The sequence below is a fragment of the Haliotis cracherodii genome, unplaced genomic scaffold (assembly GCF_022045235.1).
Source record: "Haliotis cracherodii isolate W230 unplaced genomic scaffold, xgHalCrac1.p SCAF_7, whole genome shotgun sequence".
NCBI classification, from domain to species: Eukaryota; Metazoa; Mollusca; class Gastropoda; order Lepetellida; family Haliotidae; genus Haliotis; species Haliotis cracherodii.
The window spans coordinates 3,670,652-3,695,625 of NW_027266330.1; the positions used below are offsets into that span (position 1 = coordinate 3,670,652).

At 42.6% G+C, this 24,974-nt stretch overlaps 2 protein-coding genes across 3 annotated transcripts; one reads left to right on the plus strand and one right to left on the minus strand.

The window, feature by feature from the left end:
• Nucleotides 1–1,498: 1,498 nt before the first annotated feature.
• LOC139448249 (metallo-beta-lactamase domain-containing protein 1-like) lies at nucleotides 1,499–21,354 on the minus strand. 2 transcript variants are annotated; one of them, XM_071229774.1, is made up of 6 exons: nucleotides 21,271–21,354; nucleotides 19,113–19,200; nucleotides 17,809–17,907; nucleotides 11,414–11,577; nucleotides 7,034–7,148; nucleotides 1,499–6,313 (listed from the first exon to the last, which is right to left on the minus strand). In XM_071229774.1, the coding sequence occupies exons 2-6, from the start codon at nucleotides 19,162–19,164 to the stop codon at nucleotides 6,042–6,044; spliced, it is 702 nt and encodes a 233-aa protein (XP_071085875.1). In that variant the 5' UTR covers nucleotides 19,165–19,200; nucleotides 21,271–21,354; the 3' UTR covers nucleotides 1,499–6,041. The 2 variants fall into 2 exon arrangements, with proteins under 2 accessions (XP_071085875.1, XP_071085876.1); XM_071229775.1 differs by lacking the exon at nucleotides 11,414–11,577 and adding an exon at nucleotides 16,301–16,464.
• Nucleotides 4,602–5,123, plus strand: LOC139447959 (snake venom metalloprotease inhibitor 02A10-like). The gene has a single exon (XM_071229464.1). It carries the CDS (start codon nucleotides 4,602–4,604, stop codon nucleotides 5,121–5,123), a length of 522 nt encoding a protein of 173 aa, XP_071085565.1.
• Nucleotides 21,355–24,974: the final 3,620 nt, after the last annotated feature.

The window sequence follows — 24,974 nt, forward strand, 5'->3', positions numbered from 1 at the left end:
CTTATCTACAGAAATAGATGAGAATCTAGTATCGGAGTACTGGTTTGCAATACACATATGTGTCGGGACTGAAGTGCTATTGTCTAATCTAATGTCATTTCTATAGACATGAACCAAAATGTTCATAAAATCTTCACTGCTATTTTGCCTTCACGCCCTATTGAATCTTTCGTCGGGTAATCGAGATCGGTTATTCCCTGGCCTTGACGTCTTATGTTCATGTGGATAAGACAGCAAGCTTTGCAAACAAAACCTGTTAGTTGTCACATATGACAGAATGGTCGAACCATTATGTTGCCACCCCAATAAGAAGCAATTGTCCCAGCAAATTGTAGTCGTCATTCCATTGTGTTGTGTACATCAATCCAGTTACAACATACACTACAGACACTATGTCTCAGACAGACATGTTACCAATGACGTCAAGCCCAAGACCAGGGGTGAGGCGAGGTGAAATGGGGTTTACACTTGTGTATCGACGTGCATGCACGTGTGTTTTTTGTTGGCTGCTTGTACTGGTCCGGGCTAGTGCCGAGTTTATAGTGCTAGCCCATTGAGATACCAGTTCAACATGAATATCCCACTTAGACACAGTGTACAGACTCCGAGCCGACCAGTCCTTGCCCTAGCCCCGTAATGCCGAGCGCCAGGCAGGATAACAAGAAGTACCATCTCTTAACGTCTTTGGTATGACGCGGCCGGGGCGGGCGCTCTACCAATAGACCACAGAGGCGTCCCAAAGAACGTACGAGGGTACCAGCTACAAAAGGAACCTGCCCGTTTAACATCGCAGGTGTAGGCTCTCTAGTCCTCGTTTCCATCCTGAAATCGCCCGTCTTAAATATACAGATTACGTCACCTTTCTTGAACTAAATTCTTGAGCAAATTGTGTTTGGCGGGTACTATCGGTAGGGCAGGACATGATTCTTTTGGGTGGGCGTGGTTCGTGTAACGGCCTTTTGGGCAGTATTTCAGATATATCACAGAGTGGCAGCCTAATGTTGGAGGGAAGAATTCAGGCCAAAGATTTACCTCGTTGAAACCTAATAAGCACGTGACGTGACGGACACCCGTAAAATGATAATCAGGACGAATGTGGGATTCGAACCCACCATACTACGTTTCTGGCATTTGTGTGGGTTGCAAGTGTAGCCACAGTATCTCTGTGTGGGTCATACTGTTTTACATGACAAGATACCACGAGTCTCCCGTCTAGCCACACTTTTCACATGTTTGCGTATGCCCAGCGCTCGCTGACTTGGTTAATGCATGTCATCGTATCCCAATTGCGTGGGTCGATGCTCATGATGTCCATCACTGGATTGTCTGGTCCAGACTCGATTATTTACAGACCACCGTCATATAGCTGGAATATTGCTGAGTGCGGCGTTGAACAACAAACAAACAAAGCATACGCGGAAGTATGTGGACATAGACTATTAGCGATCATTAAGTCTTCACATGTCAATGATCGAACAGCATCGTTGAATAACATAACAGTTTATTCAGAATTTCAATACAACATTCACAATCACAAGGCAGGTGTAGTTTTGAGCAAGCAGCGCAAACAGTGTTATCACAAGCATACACAGACAACCTATCCATACACAAGACTTCTTGAGTAGTAGGTAAAACCAAAGATAAGTTGACACATGGCCATATTGCAGGTTCTTGAAACCATCAATTATCACATGTAAAAACATTTTCCCATGTGGCACTGCAGTTGCCCTTCATGTCAACAATTGATGTGTCAGCAGCAAGACAAGAGAGAGAATTGATGTCAGCACCAAGACAAGAGAGACAGACACAGTGATGAGGTCATGGGTGTTCCATCCTGTATCATAAACTTCAGTAACACTGCAGTAACAGAATGTTCTTCTGAATGTTGATCAACTCCCAAGGTAGGCAATATGAACAATGTCGAGGCCTTCCTGTGTAATGCCTGGGGTGTACCGAGCGAATGCCCAGGACCTGATAAATACATTTCAGTTGTAATACCCAGGTTTTACAAGTAACGTTTTATAAACTTGATGAGAACACAATTGTGTTAGATGATTGTTTAAAAAGTCCAAAAAAAAATTTAACATGAAAATTCCATGACGTGAATAGGACCTGCAACCTCATATGTAGTAGTATGTTTTGTAAGCTAATGTTTTCCCACGGAGCTACCGGGGCAGGTGATGAGAAGCACTTAAGTTTATCCTGTCATGTCATGACTCTAGCATGACCATGCTTGCACATGTTTTTTCTCTCGCATGCTTTGAGCGAATTCCTTTCATACCGAGATACACAGTATTGTTTCACTATAAGACATGCTTTCTTATTTTTTCTGGTATTTCTTGCATTTAGTAGGTTCATAAGTTGGATAAAACACGCCTCCTCAGTTTTGGTTAAAAATGTAAACCTTGACCTCGCTCACCAAAACCTCGGAGTCATGGTTTATACTATAGGTAGGCCCCTGCTGGGTCTTGTTCAAATGAACACCCGAAAATAATGATATAGGGATATCAACATCATATTGATGACTAGTTCATATGGGTTGCACATATACTAGTAGTTAATAAGACACTATTTTTGGTGGGACATCTGACGTTGTGGTCCAGGAGAAATCATAATTGTCTGTTCCGTGTGTAAACAACACACACAGCTACATGACAGCAGCCTGCAAGTCTTCAACCACTAGGTTAGCCCAGTCTCCTTCAAGTTGCAAAAGATGTACCTGATCACAAACCTTTCATTCTTTTTCATTTTGACATGATGGAGTGTGGTGTCATCTATACTGACCCACACGGGTGAGCTGTGGGGAATCGGGTCGAACATGTCAGCAGCACCCCGTTGAAAGTCATGAGGCCACTAAATGGATCAAGAGGTCAGGTTCTGGGACTTGGTTGATGCCATGCCCATGTAGGCAATGTGAATTGTTGTCCATAATGTCAATGACTGGATTGTCTGGTCCAAACTATTTACAGGCTGATGTCAAAAACACAGATGTTCCTTTTAGGGATTCAAGAAGTAACAATAAATTAAGATCAGTTTGAAAAGATGTTACACAGTACTATTGCCCAGTGCTAGATATATTGGATATTGAATGTATAGACTGCTCTCCTGTTAAACTACTTTCTGTTGAATGTCAAGTGTTATCCCTGTCCTATGCACAGGTTCAAATAAGAACCATCCCTTTATTTAAAGATGCCCATCTGTTTATACTTAGAGATGTATTCAGCAAAACCTACAACTAAGTTAATGTGATGCAACAGCAAGAACATTAGCTGAATATTAAAAAAAACCAACAGAATATTCACCGATAAAGTTAAATAGAAAGAAGGTCCATGTTCGTCGTTAAACAGCATGCAGTTAGTGCTGAACAGCTTAAATAACAGAAACATGTTATCAAAACATCAACACAAAATACAACTAAACTTAATACAACAAGTATTTCTTTAACAACAGAAACAATGAATTTTAATGTACATCATAAATATACCGATAGAAATGAATAAGGGAACATTTAGTTTAAGACACAGTAGAATGATATGCTATCATGGGTTCCCAACCTCTCTACCAAATGCACATTGGAAACAATGCACACAAACACATCTCAACATTTGATTCTGACGTGTGGAATTTGTATGAACATTATTTCGAATGTACTGACAATAAAGCTTATTTCACTATATTTTTCATTGTTCCCTTATTTGTTTCAAACAGTATATAGTAAAGAACTCATGTCAATCAGAAGAGCACCATGTGCTGAACGTTTCAAAAATGACCAGAGACAGGACTGTCAAAACCACTCCCTGTTGTCATGCGATCAAGCTTCAGTGATGTAAAATAATTTTTGTGAGCCAACAATGATCCACATGGAGAGTAAAAGTTATAAATGCAATATGTTTGGTTCAGCAATATAATGATAGCCACCAGAATGTCATTACAGGATGTTTATAATAACAATAATACACTCGGTGCACACTGCAACATGTGTGTCTGTAGTGCACATGCCAGCGTATGTATTGATAAGTATAGACATGACTGAGCAACGGATAGAAAGTGTGACTGTGATGGCAGGCATGTTGAACATACAGTCTGTATGTCGTGTGCACGATCAGTTGGGTTGACCTACAGAGGAAAAGATAAAAGATACAGCTGTGGAAGACAATGAGGGTGGAGCAAGGCATATATGTCAGTGTGCTCATCCTCATTATTTCTGATGTCTACAGTTTATATACATATTTAAATATGTTTTACATTACACGTCAACGAGAGGGGATCAGATTTGTTTTGGCTCAAGATATGTGTACTCACAGTTTACCCTCTCCCGAGACGTGTGTATTGGGAGACATCATCAGTACAACCTACTCTCTTGAACTCACAGTGAGTATCTGCAATATTGCTGACGTGGCGTTATGCTGTGGTCTCTCACTCTTTCTTGAATACAATGAACCACATGTGCCACAGGGAGTGTCTCTCAATGAACCACATGTGCCACAGAGTGTCTCTCAATGAACCACATGTGCCACAGAGTGTCTCTCAATGAACCACATGTGCCACAGAGTGTCTCTCAATGAACCACATGTGCCACAGAGTGTCTCTCAATGAACCACATGTGCCACAGAGAGTGTCTCTCAATGAACCACATGTGCCACAGAGTGTCTCTCAATGAACCACATGTGCCACAGAGAGTGTCTCTCAGTGAACCACATGTACCACAGAGAGAATCTCTCAATGAACCACATGTGCCACACAGAGTGTCTCTCAATGAACCACATGTGCCACACAGAGAGTCTCTCAATGAACCACATGTGCCACACAGAGTGTGTCTCTCAATGAACCACATGTGCCACACAGAGAGTCTCTCAATGAACCACATGTGCCACAGAGAGTGTCTCTCAATGAACCACATGTGCCACAGAGTGTCTCTCAATGAACCACATGTGCCACACAGATTGTCTCTCAATGAACCACATGTGCCACAGAGAGAATCTCTCAATGAACCACATGTGCCACACAGAGTGTCTCTCAATGAACCACATGTGCCACACAGAGTGTCTCTCAGTGAACCACATGTGCCACAGAGAGAATCTCTCAATGAACCACATGTGTCACACAGAGTGTCTCTCAATTAACCACATGTGCCACACAGTGTCTCTCAATGAACCACATGTGCCACAGAGTGTCTCTCAATGAACCACATGTGCCACAGAGAGTGTCTCTCAGTGAACCACATGTGCCACACAGAGTGTCTCTCAATGAACCACATGTGCCACACAGAGTGTCTCTCAATGAACCACATGTGCCACAGAGAGTGTCTCTCAATGAACCACATGTGCCACAGAGATTGTCTCTCAATGAACCACATGTGCCACAGAGAGTGTCTCTCAATGAACCACATGTGCCACAGAGAGAATCTCTCAGGGCATGTATCCACTTTATATTCTTCTACTTTGAACAATCACAGGTTCAGGTATGAGGTACCACCCTGTTAAGCCAGACACCTTTTCCAGTGAAATCATCCTAATTAACAGATTTTGGAAATATATTTGTATATATTTACACAACTGTTGCCAACAGTCATTGTTCAAAGGGCAGTGTTTCCAGATCAACAATAACTTGACAAAGATATACAGCACCCTACCAATGTAGGGCTGATACTGTTTATACAGACTTTGTGAGTAAATTTCTGGTACACGTACCTAGGGAGGACCAAGGTTTCAAAAAAGGACCAAGGTATCAAATAATGGACTTAAGGAAACATATGTACAACTAATAGAGATGGCAAGTGATGGTTCTTGAAGACTATAATGAATAATGTCCGAATTTTCAATTCTTGTAGTAAAACAGGTAATTTTCTGTTCAAAAGTTCTATAGCTTGTAACCATCTCTATAGCTAGAACCAATTTCTTGATTTACATGTCAACCACATCTTTCCACCTGGACAGATTGATGTGTGAAGCTAGTGGACAATGTGTGGTGGCATAATCAGTCATCAAGCGAAGTTCATCTCACAAATAACCCTCGCTGTAAACGATGTTGTTGCCAGGTGTTTAGTCCTCCTCCTCCTCACACACACTGTAGTCCTGGGACACAAGGTTGCCCACAAACATGTCCGCCTCCATGTGCTCCTCATACACCATCACCACCCTCAGCTGCTTCTTGCAGTCCTCCGGCACCTGGAACATTGGTCCATGGCCGGGCACGATGTAGTCGGCTCGGCGGAGCACAGCGATCCGGCTCTGTTCTTGTTGTTCTGGCTGCTCGCTGTTGTCCTGCCACAGGTGGGGCTGGTCCAGGTCCTCGAACCTCTCAAACAGATCTCCTGCCAACACACAGGGCTAGTCTATCAGCGGCTGCATTCATGTGTTTGTTTGCTCCAGCGAACTCACCAAGGAGTCATTTAGGAGAAGTATGTTAATGAGAAATACAAACAGAAATTATCAAACAAAAGCCATTTCTAAAAACATATTTACTTTTAATTCTTACAAACTAGAAATTGTTTAACTTTCAACCATTATCTTTTCTTCTGATAGTTCACCACGAGTTATCAATGCTCCCAAAAAGGTATAGCTGGAGTGCTAGTATCAATCATGATTGTATTTTGACATTTTCTCAAAGTTTCACTGAGTAGATTTGTTTGTTTTGTTCGTTGTTTAACACTGCACTCGGCAATATTCAAGCTATATGACGGCGGTCTGTAAATAATCGAGTTTGAACCAAGACAATCCAGTGATTGACATCATGAGCATCGATCCACCCAATTGGGATACGATAACATGCATCAAAGAAGCCAGAGAGCCTGACCACCTGATCCCATTAGTCACCTCTTACAACAAGAATGGGTGGCTGAAGACCAGTTCCAACCCAGATCTTCACGGGTCTTCACTAAGTAAGCGTCATACTTATATCTTATAAGGGGAATCATGTAAATGAAAGGGACTGCGGCCACAGTGAATTAGCAATGTACATTACCATACCACAAGTTTCAGCTTATGTTTCGTGCTGTGGTCTATACGGTACACACTATCTTTCAATGACTCACCTGTCACTGCCACCGTCCCTAGAGCTGTGTTCTTCACAATGACTGACACATCAGAGCCTGTGTGGCCCGGGGTCGGGACGACCTCCACATGCTCATCTATTTCATAGGGAATCCCCTGAAACAAGCCACTCACTCACTCAACATCAAAACTTCTTAAGTCTACAAGGGTCAACAAAGTTTGATTTAAAACATGAAACAGTTTCAACATTAGGAATTGTGAAAAATAACATGATACAGCTTCATATGCCATTGAAAAGAAAGGAGTCGTAAATTTCCATGTCATTATATTGAACTGTCATTCATTAAATCAAGACATTGCAAGGCTAAAACAAAATAATAGTCTTGGTTCTCAGGCACTTCCCACATCATCGTAAAGTTTTTATAAAAAAAAATAAAAAATTCATTAGTAATTTCAAGTCCATCAGTAGCCAAATACTGTATGCCAGTATTTTACTCATCAAGGAATACATTTATGTAGGGAGACATAAGGCCCTTTTCCAGTTTATACAACTGTTTATTTGGTTACACAACTTTTTATTTTAGGTTACATATCAGTAAAAAAGACACCGCCCGCCCACACTATATTTTTAAAAACCATTGCCTGAGAACCAATTCTCTTATTTTTTAAAGCGTAAAATTCTTTAAATATTTCCTCATTTAACATGCTTGATACATACACTATTCAAACAACAGCTACTTTGTTAACATGGTAGCCTTCCTTCATTTATCATGATGTCAATATGTGACAGCGTATAGGTAAACACGTTGAACCTGGGACTGAATCCCTTGAACCATGCAACAAAAAACCCTTTGAAGGAAAAAAAATTACATGCCAAAATGAAACAACTTATGAACACACCAATTTAAAACATTTCCATCAATCAGTGATTAAACATATCATGCAACAAATTAGATGAACATGACCTTGGACCAATCGGCCACCATCACATCCTGTGTAGGTACACAGAGGGCTGGTGATAGATTGCAATATGATTTATGTGCACATCTGACAACCTTGATAGAATTGAGATATGATACACTGGATGATGAAGGATCTGTGGGAGGTGTACAAGTGGAAGGTGTACAAGTTGGCAATGTACAAGTTGGCAGTGTACAAGTGTACAAGTTGGCAGTGTACAAGTGTACAAGAGGGAGGTGTACAAGTGTACAAGTGGGAGGTGTACAAGTGGGTGGTGTACAAGTGTACAAGTGGGCAGTGTACAAGTGAGAGGTGTACAAGTGTACATGTAGGAGGTGTACAGGTGTACAAGTCTACAAGTGGGAGGTGTACAGGTGTACAAGTGGCAGGTTTTACAAGTGTACAAGTGGGAGGTGTACAAGTGTACAAGAGGGAGGTGTACAAGTGTACAAGAGGGAGGTGTACAAGTGTACAAGAGGGAGGTGTACAAGTGTACAAGAGGGAGGTGTACAAGTGTACAAGAGGTAGGTGTACAAGTGTACAAGTGGGAGATGTACAAGTGTAAAAGAGGGAGGTGTACAAGTGTACAAGAGGGAGGTGTACAAGTGTCCAAGTGGGAGATGTACAAGTGTACAAGAGGGAGGTGTACAAGTGTACAAGAGGGAGGTGTACAAGTGTACAAGAGGGAGGTGTACAAGTGTACAAGAGGGAGGTGTACAAGTGTACAAGAGGGAGGTGTACAAGTGTACAAGAGGTAGGTGTACAAGTGTACAAGTGGGAGATGTACAAGTGTAAAAGAGGGAGGTGTACAAGTGTACAAGAGGGAGGTGTACAAGTGTACAAGTGGGAGATGTACAAGTGTACAAGAGGGAGGTGTACAAGTGTACAAGAGGGAGGTGTACAAGTGTACAAGAGGGAGGTGTACAAGTGTACAAGAGGGAGGTGTACAAGTGTACAAGAGGTAGGTGTACAAGTGTACAAGTGGGAGATGTACAAGTGTACAAGAGGGAGGTGTACAAGTGTACAAGAGGGAGGTGTACAAGTGTACAAGTGGGAGATGTACAAGTGTACAAGAGGGAGGTGTACAAGTGTACAAGTGGGAGGTGTACAAGTGAGAGGTGTACAAGTGTACAAGTGGGAGATGTACAAGTGTACAAGTGGGAGGTGTACAAGTTGGCGATGTACAAGTGTACAAGTGGGCGGTGTAAAAGTGAGAGGTGTACAAGTGTACAAGTGGGAGGTGTACAGGTGTACAAGAGGGAGGTGTACAAGTGGGAGGTGTACAAGAGGGAGGTGTACAAGAGGGAGGTGTACAAGTGTACAAGAGGGAGGTGTACAAGTGTACAAGAGGTAGGTGTACAAGTGTACAAGTGGGAGATGTACAAGTGTACAAGAGGGAGGTGTACAAGTGTACAAGAGGGAGGTGTACAAGTGTACAAGTGGGAGATGTACAAGTGTACAAGAGGGAGGTGTACAAGTGTACAAGTGGGAGGTGTACAAGTGAGAGGTGTACAAGTGTACAAGTGGGAGGTGTACAAGTGTACAAGTGGGAGGTGTACAAGTGTACAAGTGGGAGGTGTACAAGTTGGCGATGTACAAGTTGGCAGTGTACAAGAGGGAGGTGTACAAGTGTACAAGAGGGAGGTGTACAAGTGTACAAGTGGGAGGTGTACAAGTGTACAAGTGAGGGGTGTACAAGTGTACAAGTGACGGGTGTACAAGTGTACAAGTGGGAGGTGTAAAGGTGTACAAGAGGGAGGTGTTCAAGTGTACAAGAGGGAGGTGTACAAGTGTACAAGTGGGAGGTGTACAAGTGTACAAGAGGGAGGTGTTCAAGTGTACAATAGGGAGGTGTACAAGTGTACAAGTGGGAGGTGTACAGGTGTACAAGAGGGAGGTGTACAAGTGTACAAGTGGGAGATGTACAAGTGTACAAGAGGGAGGTGTAGAAGTGTACAAGTGGGAGATGTACAAGTCTACAAGAGGGAGGTGTACAAGTGTACAAGTGGGAGGTGTACAGGTGTACAAGAGGGAGGTGTTCAAGTGTACAAGAGGGAGGTGTACAAGTGTACAAGTGGGAGATGTACAAGTGTACAAGAGGGAGGTGTACAAGTGTACAAGAGGGAGGTGTACAAGTGTACAAGAGGTAGGTGTACAAGTGTACAAGTGGGAGATGTACAAGTGTAAAAGAGGGAGGTGTACAAGTGTACAAGAGGGAGGTGTACAAGTGTACAAGTGGGAGATGTACAAGTGTACAAGAGGGAGGTGTACAAGTGTACAAGAGGGAGGTGTACAAGTGTACAAGAGGGAGGTGTACAAGTGTACAAGAGGTAGGTGTACAAGTGTACAAGTGGGAGATGTACAAGTGTACAAGAGGGAGGTGTACAAGTGTACAAGAGGGAGGTGTACAAGTGTACAAGTGGGAGATGTACAAGTGTACAAGAGGGAGGTGTACAAGTGTACAAGTGGGAGGTGTACAAGTGAGAGGTGTACAAGTGTACAAGTCGGAGATGTACAAGTGTACAAGTGGGAGGTGTACAAGTTGGCGATGTACAAGTGTACAAGTGGGCGGTGTACAAGTGAGAGGTGTACAAGTGTACAAGTGGGAGGTGTACAGGTGTACAAGAGGGAGGTGTACAAGTGGGAGGTGTACAAGAGGGAGGTGTACAAGTGGGAGGTGTACAAGTGTACATGTGGGAGGTGTACAAGTGTACAAGTGGGAGGTGTACAAGTTGGCGATGTACAAGTTGGCAGTGTACAAGTTGGCTATGTACAAGTGTACAAGTGGGCGGTGTACAAGTGAGAGGTGTACAAGTGTACAAGTGGGAGGTGTACAGGTGTACAAGTGTACAAGTGGGAGGTGTACAGGTGTACAAGAGGGAGGTGTACAAGTGGGAGGTGTACAGGTGTACAAGTGTACAAGTGGGAGGATTACAGGTGTACAAGAGGGAGGTATACAAGTGGGAGGTGTACAGGTGTACAAGAGGGAGGTGTACAAGTGGGAGGTGTACAGGTGTACAAGTGGGAGGTGTACAAGTGTACAAGTGAGAGGTGTACAAGTGTACAAGTGGGAGGTGTACAAGTGTACAAGTGAGAGGTGTACAAGTGTACAAGTGGGAGGTGTACAGGTGTACAAGTGGGAGGTGTACAAGTGTACAAGTGAGAGGTGTACAAGTGTACAAGAGGGAGGTGTACAGGTGTACAAGTGGGAGGTGTACAAGTGTACAAGTGAGAGGTGTACAAGTGTACAAGTGGGAGGTGTACAGGTGTACAAGAGGGAGGTGTACAAGTGGGAGGTGTACAGGTGTACAAGTGTACAAGTGGGAGGTGTACAGGTGTACAAGAGGGAGGTGTACAAATGGGAGGTGTACAAGTGTACAAGAGGGAGGTGTACAAGTGTACAAGTGGGAGATGTACAAGTGTACAAGAGGGAGGTGTACAAGTGTACAAGTGGGCACTACCTGCTGAAAGTCATGCATGATGTACTGGTCCCCGACACACACGTCGTACGACACTATGTGTATTGCAGTGGTGAAGAGATTCAAGTTTCCCACGTGATCCGAGTGTCCGTGTGTACACACACAATATTCAATCTTGTCTGGAGTTAAACCGTTCTTACGCAAGCCTGAAACCAACATGCAATGAGTTAGTACAGCCCAACAAGTGACAAGCACTCACATCACTGGACCAACATGTAACATCACTGGGATGACAACGACATGTAACATGCGAACAGAATTTAAAGGTCTTCGCCTTAACCAGAATCTGCAACCTCAGCACAAGTGCAGTAAAGTTTGTCTGGTGATCCCTGCTGAGAAAGTCCATATATTAACAGTCAGCATGGCCTCTTGGAAAAGTGGATTGTTAATTCAAACTACACTACCCGCTTTTATGTATACTTGGGCAAGACTGACGTGCACATTAGATATAAGCATGTCCTCTGTACTGGTGTCACTGTGGGAATTGTGCTGACATTTATTTCAAAATGAAATCAAACATTACCATGAATTTTAATAAATATTTATATCTTTCTTGAGGTCAGTTTTCATGTCTTTGATAACAAAAAGCAGAAAATGTTTAAAACCAGGTGTGTAGTGCTGTAACTGACTGCCATCACAAAGTTATCGAGCTGACTGATAAACACTGAAATCTACTAGTGAGTGACCGAATTGGTTTAACACTGCTTTTGCAACAGTTTTGTGATATCACAGCGTGTCAGCTTGAAGTGGGCGGAAAGCCCGAAGTGATGCAGGTCTTAGATAATTACTACTTTGGTGAAACCCACAAGCATGGATGTAGTGCTGACAAACCTAGAAACATGATCGGGGCAAACCAGGATTTGAACCCACAATTATAGCTTTCTGTCCTGCTCAAGGCAAGTAACTCTGCATGAATTCTACTAAATAATAAGGCAAGAGATTGTCTCAGAAGATTTTGGCAAAGAGTGTTAAAAGATAACAATTCAGCAAGTGCCCATAGTCTGAAGATTCAAATACTAACATAAACTCAAGGGTCCCAGGAACCTAGTCAAATACTGGCACAGGTAAATGATAAACAACTTCAAGCTGTCTTATTGTCTTGTGGTCAGCAATCAAAGAATTCTCACTTGAAGACTGTGGTAGGATGATTATCAGCTGTCTTGTCATAAGCATGTTCCTAAGTTAATAGTACTGTACGTACTGAAAGGAATATTTGAAACAGTTGTTTATGAATATAAAGGTTTTGTTTCTGTGGATGAAAGCCGTCTTGACATGATGACACACTGTCAGACAGGTCGTATGCTGTGACAGCTCTCTGTGGATGAGAGTCTTGACATGATGACACACTGTCAGACAGGTCGTATGCTGTGACAACTCTCTGTGGATGAGAGTCTGTCTTGACATGATGACACACTGTCAGACAGGTCGTATGCCGTGACAGCTGTCTGTGGATGAGAGTCTGTCTTGACATGATGACACACTGTCAGACAGGTTGTATACTGTGACAGCTCTCTGTGGATGAGAGCCTGTCTTGACATGATGACACACTGTCAGACAGGTTGTATACTGTGACAGCTCTCTGTGGATGAGAGCCTGTCTTGACATGATGACACACTGTCAGACAGGTCGTATGCTGTGACAACTCTCTGTGGATGAGAGCCTGTCTTGACATGATGACACACTGTCAGACAGGACGTATACTGTGACAGCTCTCTGTGGATGAGAGTCTTGACATGATGACACACTGTCAGACAGGTCGTATGCTGTGACAACTCTCTGTGGATGAGAGTCTGTCTTGACATGATGACACACTGTCAGACAGGTCGTATGCTGTGACAGCTCTCTGTGGATGAGAGCCTGTCTTGACATGATGACACACTGTCAGACAGGTCGTATACTGTGACAGCTGTCTGTGGATGAGAGCCTGTCTTGACATGATGACACACTGTCAGACAGGTCGTATGCTGTGACAGCTCTCTGTGGATGAGAGCCTGTCTTGACATGATGACACACTGTCAGACAGGTCGTATGCTGTGACAGCTCTCTGTGGATGAGAGCCTGTCTTGACATGATGACACACTGTCAGACAGGTCGTATGCTGTGACAGCTCTCTGTGGATGAGAGCCTGTCTTGACATGATGACACACTGTCAGACAGGTCGTATGCTGTGACAACTCTCTGTGGATGAGAGTCTGTCTTGACATGATGACACACTGTCAGACAGGTCGTATGCTGTGACAGCTCTCTGTGGATGAGAGCCTGTCTTGACATGATGACACACTGTCAGACAGGTCGTATGCTGTGACAGCTCTCTGTGGATGAGAGCCTGTCTTGACATGATGACACACTGTCAGACAGGTCGTATGCCGTGACAACTCTCTGTGGATGAGAGTCTGTCTTGACATGATGACACACTGTCAGACAGGTCGTATGCTGTGACAACTCTCTGTGGATGAGAGTCTTGACATGATGACACACTGTCAGACAGGTCGTATGCTGTGACAGCTCTCTGTGGATGAGAGTCTGTCTTGACATGATGACACACTGTCAGACAGGTCGTATGCTGTGACAGCTCTCTGTGGATGAGAGTCTGTCTTGGCATGAGGACACACTGTCAGACAGGTCGTATGCTGTGACAGCTCTCTGTGGATGAGAGCCTGTCTTGACATGATGACACACTGTCAGACAGGTCGTATGCTGTGACAGCTCTCTGTGGATGAGAGCCTGTCTTGACATGATGACACACTGTCAGACAGGTCGTATACTGTGACAGCTGTCTGTGGATGAGAGCCTGTCTTGACATGATGACACACTGTCAGACAGGTCGTATGCTGTGACAGCTGTCTGTGGATGAGAGTCTGTCTTGACATGATGACACACTGTCAGACAGGTCGTATGCTGTGACAGCTCTCTGTGGATGAGAGCCTGTCTTGACATGATGACACACTGTCAGACAGGTCGTATGCTGTGACAACTCTCTGTGGATGAGAGTCTGTCTTGACATGATGACACACTGTCAGACAGGTCGTATGCTGTGACAGCTCTCTGTGGATGAGAGCCTGTCTTGACATGATGACACACTGTCAGACAGGTTGTATGCCGTGACAGCTCTCTGTGGATGAGAGCCTGTCTTGGCATGATGACACACTGTCAGACAGGTCGTATGCCGTGACAACTCTCTGTGGATGAGAGTCTGTCTTGACATGATGACACACTGTCAGACAGGTCGTATGCTGTGACAGCTCTCTGTGGATGAGAGTCTTGACATGATGACACACTGTCAGACAGGTCGTATGCTGTGACAACTCTCTGTGGATGAGAGTCTTGACATGATGACACACTGTCAGACAGGTCGTATGCTGTGACAACTCTCTGTGGATGAGAGTCTTGACATGATGACACACTGTCAGACAGGTCGTATGCTGTGACAGCTCTCTGTGGATGAGAGTCTGTCTTGACATGATGACACACTGTCAGACAGGTCGTATGCTGTGACAGCTCTCTGTGGATGAGAGTCTGTCTTGACATGATGACACACTGTCAGACAGGTCGTATGCTGTGACAGCTCTCTGTGGATGAGAGCCTGTCTTGACATGATGACACACTGTCAGACAGGTCGTATGCTGTTACAGCTGTCTGTGGATGAAAGCCTGTCTTGACATGATGACACACTGTCAGACAGGTCGTATGCTGTGACAGCTCTTTGTGGATGAGAGTCCGTCTTCACATGATGACACACTGTCAGACAGGTCGTATGCTGTGACAGCTCTCTGTGGATGAGAGCCTGTCTTGACATGATGACACACTGTCAGACAGGTCGTATGCTGTGACAGCTCTCAGTGGATGAGAGCCTGTCTTGACATGATGACACACTGTCAGACAGGTCGTATGCCGTGACAGCTCTCTGTGGATGAGAGTCTGTCTTGACATGATGACACACTGTCAGACAGGTCGTATGCTGTGACAGCTCTCTGTGGATGAGAGTCTGTCTTGGCATGATGACACACTGTCAGACAGGTCGTATGCTGTGACAGCTCTCTGTGGATGAGAGCCTGTCTTGACATGATGACACACTGTCAGACAGGTCGTATACTGTGACAGCTCTCTGTGGATAAGAGCCTGTCTTGACATGATGACACACTGTCAGACAGGTCGTATGCTGTGACAGCTCTCTGTGGATAAGAGCCTGTCTTGACATGATGACACACTGTCAGACAGGTCGTATGCCGTGACAGCTCTCTGTGGATGAGAGCCTGTCTTGACATGATGATACTGTCAGACAGGTCGTATGCCGTGACAGCTCTCTGTGGATGAGAGCCTGTCTTGACATGATGACACACTGTCAGACAGGTCGTATGCTGTGTGCCAGTAACAAATACCAGCTGTTCTGTATGTATTTACAATATCTAATCAGAATGAGGTACATATTTTCAAGTATATCATGTCAGCTAAAAATTCATTCAACTTGATTCTCTCTGATCATGCTCTTATTCTTTTTTGCCAAATTTTTAATGACCCATTTGAGAAGTATCCTACAAACACGCAAGTCACTGGTGCAATTGTAAAGCATACCTGCTCGTGAAGAATACTCAATTGTGAAGCATGTCCATTTGTGAAACATGTCTACTGATGAAGCATCCCTGCTCATGAAGCAAACCTCCTCATGAAGCACCCCCCCACTCCTGCATCCTGCCTTCATTCAACCCCCGACCTCCGACTTCATATCAATCCAAATGACATACCAAATGAGTTCACCATTTTCAAAGATTAGTCACATTAAAATCAAACAGTTCACAGAAAATGTTAGTAGACAGGACAAGAAATCTCTAACAATGCTTTAGGATGCTGTTAGGTCTTGAACAAGTTTACCTCTCCGAACTTATGCAGGAGGAAAGAGTCCCTGACGGACACGTCGAACGACACGATGTGGTGCGCCTGTGGGAACAGGTTGAGGTTGCCTACTTTGTCCGTGTGGCCGTTGGTACACACGACATACTCAATGTGCTCTGGCAACAAGCTGTGCTCATGTAGCCCTGGCATAACAAACCACGCATTAACTAGGGCAGCCAGCAGTAGAAACTAACATATTTAGTCCACTAGTCTTAATAATGATAACTAAAAGCAAAACCCTTAAAATTGGCAAATTTCTACTCGTCCTTTTGATACCTTAACTACCAGGCAGTTTGGCAAGGACTAGTGCCAATTTCTACCACTGGACAGGGAATTCACCAGACAGGTTGTAGCTCACGGTCATCTCACTTTTATTAAATGTATGTTGATTCTTTTTGGTTGCAAATATCAGCTCAGTAAATAAGCCTGTTCGTAGATCAGCCCCTGACCACTTAAATATTTATGTTTTGTTTGTGTTGTTTCATACCGCAACCAGCAATATTCCAGCTATGATGGCGGGCCATAAATAAACGAATCTGAACCAGACAATCCAGTGATTGATATTGTGAGCAACAATACACTCTGTCTGGTACGATGATATTCAATCACTGAGTTTGACCACCTGATCCACTTGGTCACCTGTTACAACCAGCATGTGTTGCTGGGGCCTGTTCTAACCCGGTATGGGTCGCTATGTTAGGTAATAATTTCATAATGAGAATCAGAACTAATAACGACTATGATGATATTTAATAATGTGAGAGCTCTGATTACCAATATGAAAACTATTAGTGATAGCTAGTGCTACTCAGCTCCAAGTCTTTGTATGGGCTTCTGTTACAGCTCCACTGTCTGAGCTTCATACATCAGGGGAGGTAACTCACTGAATCGGGGGTTGGGGGTTTGTTTTAATGATGACACCATGTCAGATTAATGTGAGGGGAAAGCTCCAAGTGATGAAGTTTTAGACAGTTACCACTTTGGAGGATAGTATGATGCTGATAAACAGAGAATCTTGCCCTGATTCAAGGAATCAGTCATTCTAAATTGCACAGCAAACACACGACTCTAACATCCCCCCACCCCCACCCCCAACCCCTCTACACACACACACACACACTCCCTAGGTAACTGGAGGTTTATCAGATACCACCATACGTAGCCTCCATCAAGATTCAGCTGTACAATCCAAGTGCCAACATAGAGGGTCAGTCTTAGCTGCTGAAGCTTCTGGGTATGATTGCTTCCCTCACCAAGCTCACGTGTCTATGTTTCCAGCATGGTGGCGTCTTTCACTTATTTCAAGGAGCCAGTTACGTTTACCTACAAACGTCTTGTCTTGTTGAAGAAATACTAATAGACTAGTGTAATGCATGAGTAATTGGTTATCTCCCTTCAAGGTATGGAAATTATCTCCCTTTGATATGTGACACATCCATCGCCAATAACACACAGGATATCAGTAGTTTGTCATCATCTCATCTCACCTTTAACAATGAGGTCTTTATCCCAGGGATTCCCTGTATCGACGAGGATGGTGTGTTCACCCCGCAGCAGCGTGATACTGCCACAGGCCTTCTGGTGGCCTAGCAACAAAACATAGCTTGTGACGGACGCAAAACAACAACATGAAATACCTCATTATTTCAAACATTCATTATTTTAAAAAATCAGGTCTTTAATAATTTGTCATATATCAAAAGCAATAACATATTCAGTCCCCTCTATTCCATGGCAAAAAATATATAGTGAGTGAGTGAGTGAGTATGGTTTTACGCCACTTTTAGCAATATTCCAGCAATATCACGGCGGGGGACACCAGAAATGGGCTTCACACATTGTGCCCATGTCGGGAATCGAACCCGGGTCTTCGGTGTGACGAACCAACGCTTTAACCACTAGGCTACCCGACCGTCCCCCCAAAATATATAGAAATTTGGGGGTAAAATTTTGTAAATTCTGCAATCACATGTTGATAATTCTGCACACAATTCTGCAAACCTTTTAGCTCAGTTTTCGTGAGTTTTGTAGTTGTTCCCCTGTTTGACTTGTGGCAGGCATTTTTACGATAAAATTATCCCCGGCTAGAACAGCTAGTGTTAAGACTTGTATTCCGATTTAAGATATGAGTTTTGTAAATATATTTTGAATATTGATCCACTATTTATACAGCTTCCACCAGTTGACCAGTTTATTTATTTCATGCAAATTTGTGATAGTTATTCATGTAAAATCCTAGCATCTAGTATATAAAATGTTTCAGCGTCGTAAATTCTGTGGTTTTAAAATGTTAAGTGTTTTATTCAATTATTCAACTACATGCCTTTAGTGCATTTTTATTGTTATTTTAGTGACACAAGTGTCTCTCTGGCTGCATGTTTTTTAATATGACGAAAAATATAATTTATCTGCTTATGTACAACATGTGACACTTTAATTAAATATCATTCTTCTTCTTCTTCTTCTATAAGAGGTGGAGGATTAACAGTAACTGCAATCTCTCTTGTATGCAATTGTTGTTTCTGCAATTGTTGTTACTGTTAATCCTCCACCCACTATACATATTCTGTACCGTGTTCATCATTCAGTGTTGCTTGACAACTGTATAAGAATCTATACCAAAACATTGTCTTTACAGTAATTAGAGAAGTTGATATCCAAAAATTGAGTCTACTTTATCATCCGTCAACTTCTAAGTAATGCCGATCAAACAATAAACTTCCCAACTACCCAGAGACAACAGACTGCAGACTAACTTCAGACAAATACTAATAATAGTCCTTGAACTGACCTGGCCCATCTGTGATGCTGTAACCTTCCTTGAGAACAATCACCTCATACATCGTTAGGTGCAGTTGTCATAGCAACCAGCGCACAAACTGAAACACAGGGCAAGCACAACAACACATAAATACACACACAGTACACATTGTATATACAACAACACATAAATACACACACAGTACACATTGTATACACAACAACACAAAAATACACACACAGTACACATTGTATATACAACAGCACATAAATACACACACAGTACACATTGTATATACATCATCAATGATGAGATGGATATCTTGTACATGTACGTAACTTTCAAATCAACTTAGTATTGATGTTAGGCTAAAATAGAACCATTTCTGGTATAAACTAAACAAGGAAAATGACATGATTTGTGATTCTTTGATATTTATTTAACTTTTTCCTACTTTTAGGATACACACTAGGATGGTCTGCTAGATAATTGACTCAAACCATCCTGTGATTTTTCAACAAGTTCAGTGAGTGGTCAGCAATATCATGTCAGGGGACACCAGAAATAGGCTTCACACTAGGGCTGTGTATTGACCTGGATTCTGTAATGCAATATATTGCCAATTTACATTTTGTATCCCAGCAACGATCAAGGGAGATAATACGGTCACATGGAAGCGCAAGCTCCTTCCCAGCGCGTGACACCTTCGTATACTCTCGGTATAGAGAGATCCGCAGACTGGCTATCGCTAAGAGGAGATTCATAGTTGCGATGTGTACACGCTAACTGATAAGATCGTCAGAGGCAAGTTGTATTAGAAAAATACTATTTTCCATCTCCATATCGATTAGGAACACATAAATACACTTATTATATTTGCACCAATATATTGCTACACTTTCAAATGTAAGGCAATATGTATTGCAGAAGATTTGCACCAGAATATACCTGTGTACCGGTAACACCCCACACCCTTACTTCACACATTGTACCCATGCTGGGAATCGATCCCAGGTCTCCGGTGTAACAAGCGAACACTTCAACCTCTAGGCTACCTCACCACCCTTATCATGTTCCAGCTGGTCTCTGTTGACTGATGACAGGAAGCCCGTACAGTACAGTTGTGCAATATAACCAGTGATAACTGGTATACCAATATACTGCAATCACAAATCAACCCTTGTGGATTGATATTTTCCAATACACTCAGCGAAGTATTAAAATATAATCATATCAGCAATTATATCTACTATCTTAAGGTGTTTGGAGGGGCAGGATTCCTTTCTAAACCATGTTTACATTGACATTGCATATTGATGACATAATAGGTAGTCTCGTTTACCCATACTACCCATCTCAAAATCTGAAGTCTGGATTATGAAATGAAGAAGTACCATTTGAACAGTACAAATGTAATTTGGGTCTGAATACATATCATGATATGTATCACAATACAGCTCTCCATGTTGCGATATATTGCAATACGATTTATGTGCCAATAGACAGTAAAGAGCACTGCAGTCTCATACAGACTTCCGGGACAGTACACAATTCAGTCTGTGAGATTTATTGATGCTATAGGCAATATAAATAATAATCCAATGCCAGCTAAGTAACAGACATAATTATGTTATTGATCCATCAACACCAATATGTGTGTGTGTCACAGCATCCACTGAACTGTTAATTCTTGGCTGCCAATTCAGGTTCGCATGTTCTCTCTCATATTACATCTGCAGCTTTTTTATATGTACAGGGACTTTGCACGAGACAATAGCATTTGGATATAAAAAATATGAAATCAGAAACATCATAATTTGGATGGATCACGGCATGCCAAATGGAAAGACTTCCTTCAACCCCTACCCCACCTCCAAAGATCTCTTTACACTTACATACATGTTGCGTGTTTATTCCAACAATATACATTTTTAGGGGGGTACGGGACGAAATCTTACCAATCCTTCGTTCCAAATTAAAACAAGTCTTATCTACATCAAATTTTAAAACAGTAGACTTATTATCGCCTTGGTGACTGACACAGAGCGTGTTGACTTTCACTTCACATTGGTCAGTCTTGATTTGAAATTTATCTGGAAATTTGACAACACAAGAAAACTGATGACACGCTGCAGATGGGCCGACGACGACACTGATGCGTACTCAAATCTCATTACCTAGCACTTACATGTCTGAAGTTCTCAACAACTTTTTCTCGATTTCACTTCGCGAATCTTCGAGAGCGGTGAAAATAGAGTTACCCGCCCTTGATTTGTAGGCTCCTTACAGCAACAGTGAGGCGAGGTCATACTTAGAGCAAAGGTAACATTAGGATTCGAAGTCCAGGCTGGTTTATTTCGTGAAAAAGGGTAGCCTAGAAACTTAGAAACATTAGAAAGTTCGGAAAAGACAAAAGTGAATTTGACAGCCGCACGTTGATATAGACAGTAACTGTTGAGCAACGCAATGTTAAATCAGGTTATTAATACCTTCTTTGATAGGCATTTAGAAGTTGGAGTACTAAGTAAGGATAAGAATTTATATAATGGATGAACAACTTCTTTATTACAATTAAGAGCGACGTTTCGGTATAGGTTCTAATAACGGTGTTAGAACCTACACTGAAACGTCGCTCTTAATTGTAATAGCGAGTATGATTTTACGCCGCTTTTAGCAATATTCCAGCAATATCACGGCGGGGGACACCAGAAATGGGCTTCACACATTGTACCCATGTCGGGAATCGAACCCGGGTCTTCGGCGTGACGAGCGAACGCTTTAACCACTAGGCTACCCGACTGCCCCTTAATTGTAATAAGACCGCCTCCGTGGTCTAATGGTTGAGCGATCCCCGGCCACGTCATACCAAAAGACGTTTAAAAATGGTACTTGTTGTTACCCTGTCTGGCGCTCGGCATTAAGGGGCTAAAACAAGGACTGGTCGGCTCGGAGTCAGTATACTGTGTCTGAGTGGGGTGTTCATGTTAAACTGTGGCATGGTATCTCAGTGAGCTAGCACTTTAAATCGGCATCAGTCCTGACTAGTACAAACAGCCACACACAAACATACAAGTGCATGCACGTCGCTATTTAAGTGCAATAATCTTGGACGCGACGTTAAACCCCATTTCACCTCACCTCACCTAATTAATTGTAATAAAGAAATTTCCATCCATAAATTCTTATCCTTACTCAGGTTATTTAGAATTGAACGTCAGTTTGGATGGGTTCATTGAAGTGTGAACGATTTAAAAGCGTTGGTTAAACTGTGTGAACCTCCGAGCTTTATATTTGTGTTCACCTTCCTGTAACCCAGTTTTAAGATTTGATTTATCCCGAATATTGTTTGTAAATTTGTTCAGAGAATGAAACTATGTTGAAATATTTCTAGATTATGTTGTATATATTCAAAGAACTATTTTTTTTTGCGTAACTGAGTATGAGTGGCGAAACGCATGTGACCGAGAGCCGCAAATACCGATAAAATAACATTGTTGTAATGTTCTTCAGCGAAACCAGAGGACTTCAGATTTGAGCAAACATTGTTACAATATTATTCGTCAAGACCAGTAAACTACAACGTATTAAATTATAAGAAAGGACGTCAGTTTGGATGGGTTCATTGAAGTGTGAACGATTTAAAGGCGCTGGATAAACTGTGTGCACCTCCGAGCTTGCGAGTTTAACAATTATCAACCCAGTAGGCACGCAACGTTGGATCAACGTTTTAAATTGGTTGCGTTTAGGTTGTGACGTTGATCAACCAAAATGCAACGTTGTATCAACGTTAAATCTTAAACGTTGAGCTATGGATGTGATACTCACGTCACAAGAACGTTGAATTTAAGACCTACGTACAACAGTTAATTTGACGTACGCCTATTGGAAAATCGACAAATCACCCTACTTTTCCACTCCGTTTAACCTTTTTTTAACACTGCATTGAAACCCAAGCATGATCAGTTTGTCTGCCAATCTATATTTGAACAAGGTATATTAAATTATATGTATATTTTCGTTTAGTGACTATTATAGATTATATAGCGGCTCCTAATATTCTTCATACAAAAACGTCGAGTGAAAAGGATGAACTGGTTTTGTGTCGAATATTTTGGCTACTGGAAACTGCCCTGGAACATTCACACAAATACAAATACTTACCGTATTGTTTATTTAAAATGTTAATCACAAAAGAACCTCGGGGTAGAATAGGTCTTCAGCAACCCATACTTGCCGTAAAAGGCGACTATGCTTGTCGTTAAAGGCGACTAACGGGATCGGGTGGTCAGGCTCGCTGACTTGGTGGTTGATACATCCCATCGATCCCAAATGCGTGGATCGATGCTCATGATATTAATCACTGGATTGTCTGGTCCAGACTCGATTATTTACAGACCGCCGTCATATAGCTGGAATATTGCCGAGTGCGGCGTTAAACAACAAACCAACCAACCAATAAAAGAACCTGTAAAAGAAAACACTCAGAAACATGAACGAAACTTGCAACCAATGAAAAAGTGTCTATCATATAGACAGTGACAAAAACAAGTGTAGAAACACAAATGTTGTTGAGGTTAATGAAAGACACCTCATTCCGCTATTTTGTAATAATATTCATACTATCAATATATTATCAGTCAATGCCAATAAAAAAATATGTCTATGAATTCACTCCCTGCTTTTATGTCATATTTTCATAAGTATGCCTGTAAGATGTCAAACATGTACCAATAAACAGGTTGGACTTCACGGAAGGTGAAGAAAAGTGCGTGCACCTCTCCCTTACATTGCTGTCACGGGCTGAAATAACCAGATAGTCTACAACGACATTATACAGAACGTCCAGGAAGAACCAACTGTTAATCTACGCCGCCTAGAAGCCATTTTAATATTTTAGAAAGGAATCCACTATATTTGTAACTGTCCTGTACTTTGACATGCATTTTATGCTAGGGGGCACGGGTGGCCCCGTCGTCTAAGGCGCCGCGATTCGCTGTGCAGAGTTGCGTCCCTTGGACACGCCAGAAACCTATGATTGTGGGTTCGAATCCGGTTCGCCCCGATTATGTTTCTAGGTTTGTCAGCACCATACCCGTGCTTGTGGGTTTCACCGAAGTGGTAAACGTCAGAGACCTGCATCACTTCGGGCTTTCCTCCTACATTAAGCTGACACGCCGTGATATGACTGGATTAAACCCAACTCACTCACTCACTCACTCACTCATTTTATGCTAAGGATAATTATCATAGCCTGTGGCAATTAACACGTGATCAATCGACATGCCAGACGACTGAATGGGTGGAACGGTAGGGCTCAGTGACTTGGTTGATTGTCATCATTTGTACCCTGGCAGAGTGGATCGTTGCTCATAATATCTATCATTGGATTGTACACTGTGGATAATGTACGGGTCACAGCCATGTTGCTGAGAGCGGCATGAAACAACAAAGAAAACAAAGAAAACACTACGATCACTCAGACCAGTACGGTAAACAACACTGATGCTAATATGTCTCAGCTTTCTTTATTTTAAGGGGATAGAATCTGAGAAGATCCGGGCTAGAATAGGTCTTCAGCAACACATGCTTGCCGTAACAGGCGACTGTGCTTGTTGTTAGAGGCGAGTAACGGGATCGGGTGGTCAGGCTCGCTGACTTTGATGATGCATGTCATCGTATCCCAATAGCGTAGATCGATACTCATAATGTCAATCACTGGGTTGTCTGGTCCAGACTCGATTATTCACAGACCGCCCGTCATATAGTTGGAATATTGCTAAATGCTATATGACGGGCGACAAACAAACAAACAAACAAAAACATCCAGCCGACGAATTTCGCTTTCCAGAGGTACGTCCTTAATTAGCCGTGCCAATTATATATCAACTTCCC

Excerpts from the sequence above, each read along its gene's own strand:
- LOC139447959 (XM_071229464.1), top strand. The coding sequence starts at position 4,602 with ATGTGCCACAGAGAGTGTCTCTCAATGAACCACATGTGCCACAGAGTG.
- LOC139448249 (XM_071229774.1), bottom strand. The coding sequence starts at position 19,164 with ATGTATGAGGTGATTGTTCTCAAGGAAGGTTACAGCATCACAGATGGG. Across the intron at positions 11,578-17,808 it reads TAAAGACCTCATTGTTAAAG|GCTTGCGTAAGAACGGTTTA; the intron begins GTGAGATGAGAT and ends TGTTGGTTTCAG. Across the intron at positions 7,149-11,413 it reads TCATGCATGACTTTCAGCAG|GGGATTCCCTATGAAATAGA; the intron begins GTAGTGCCCACT and ends GGCTTGTTTCAG.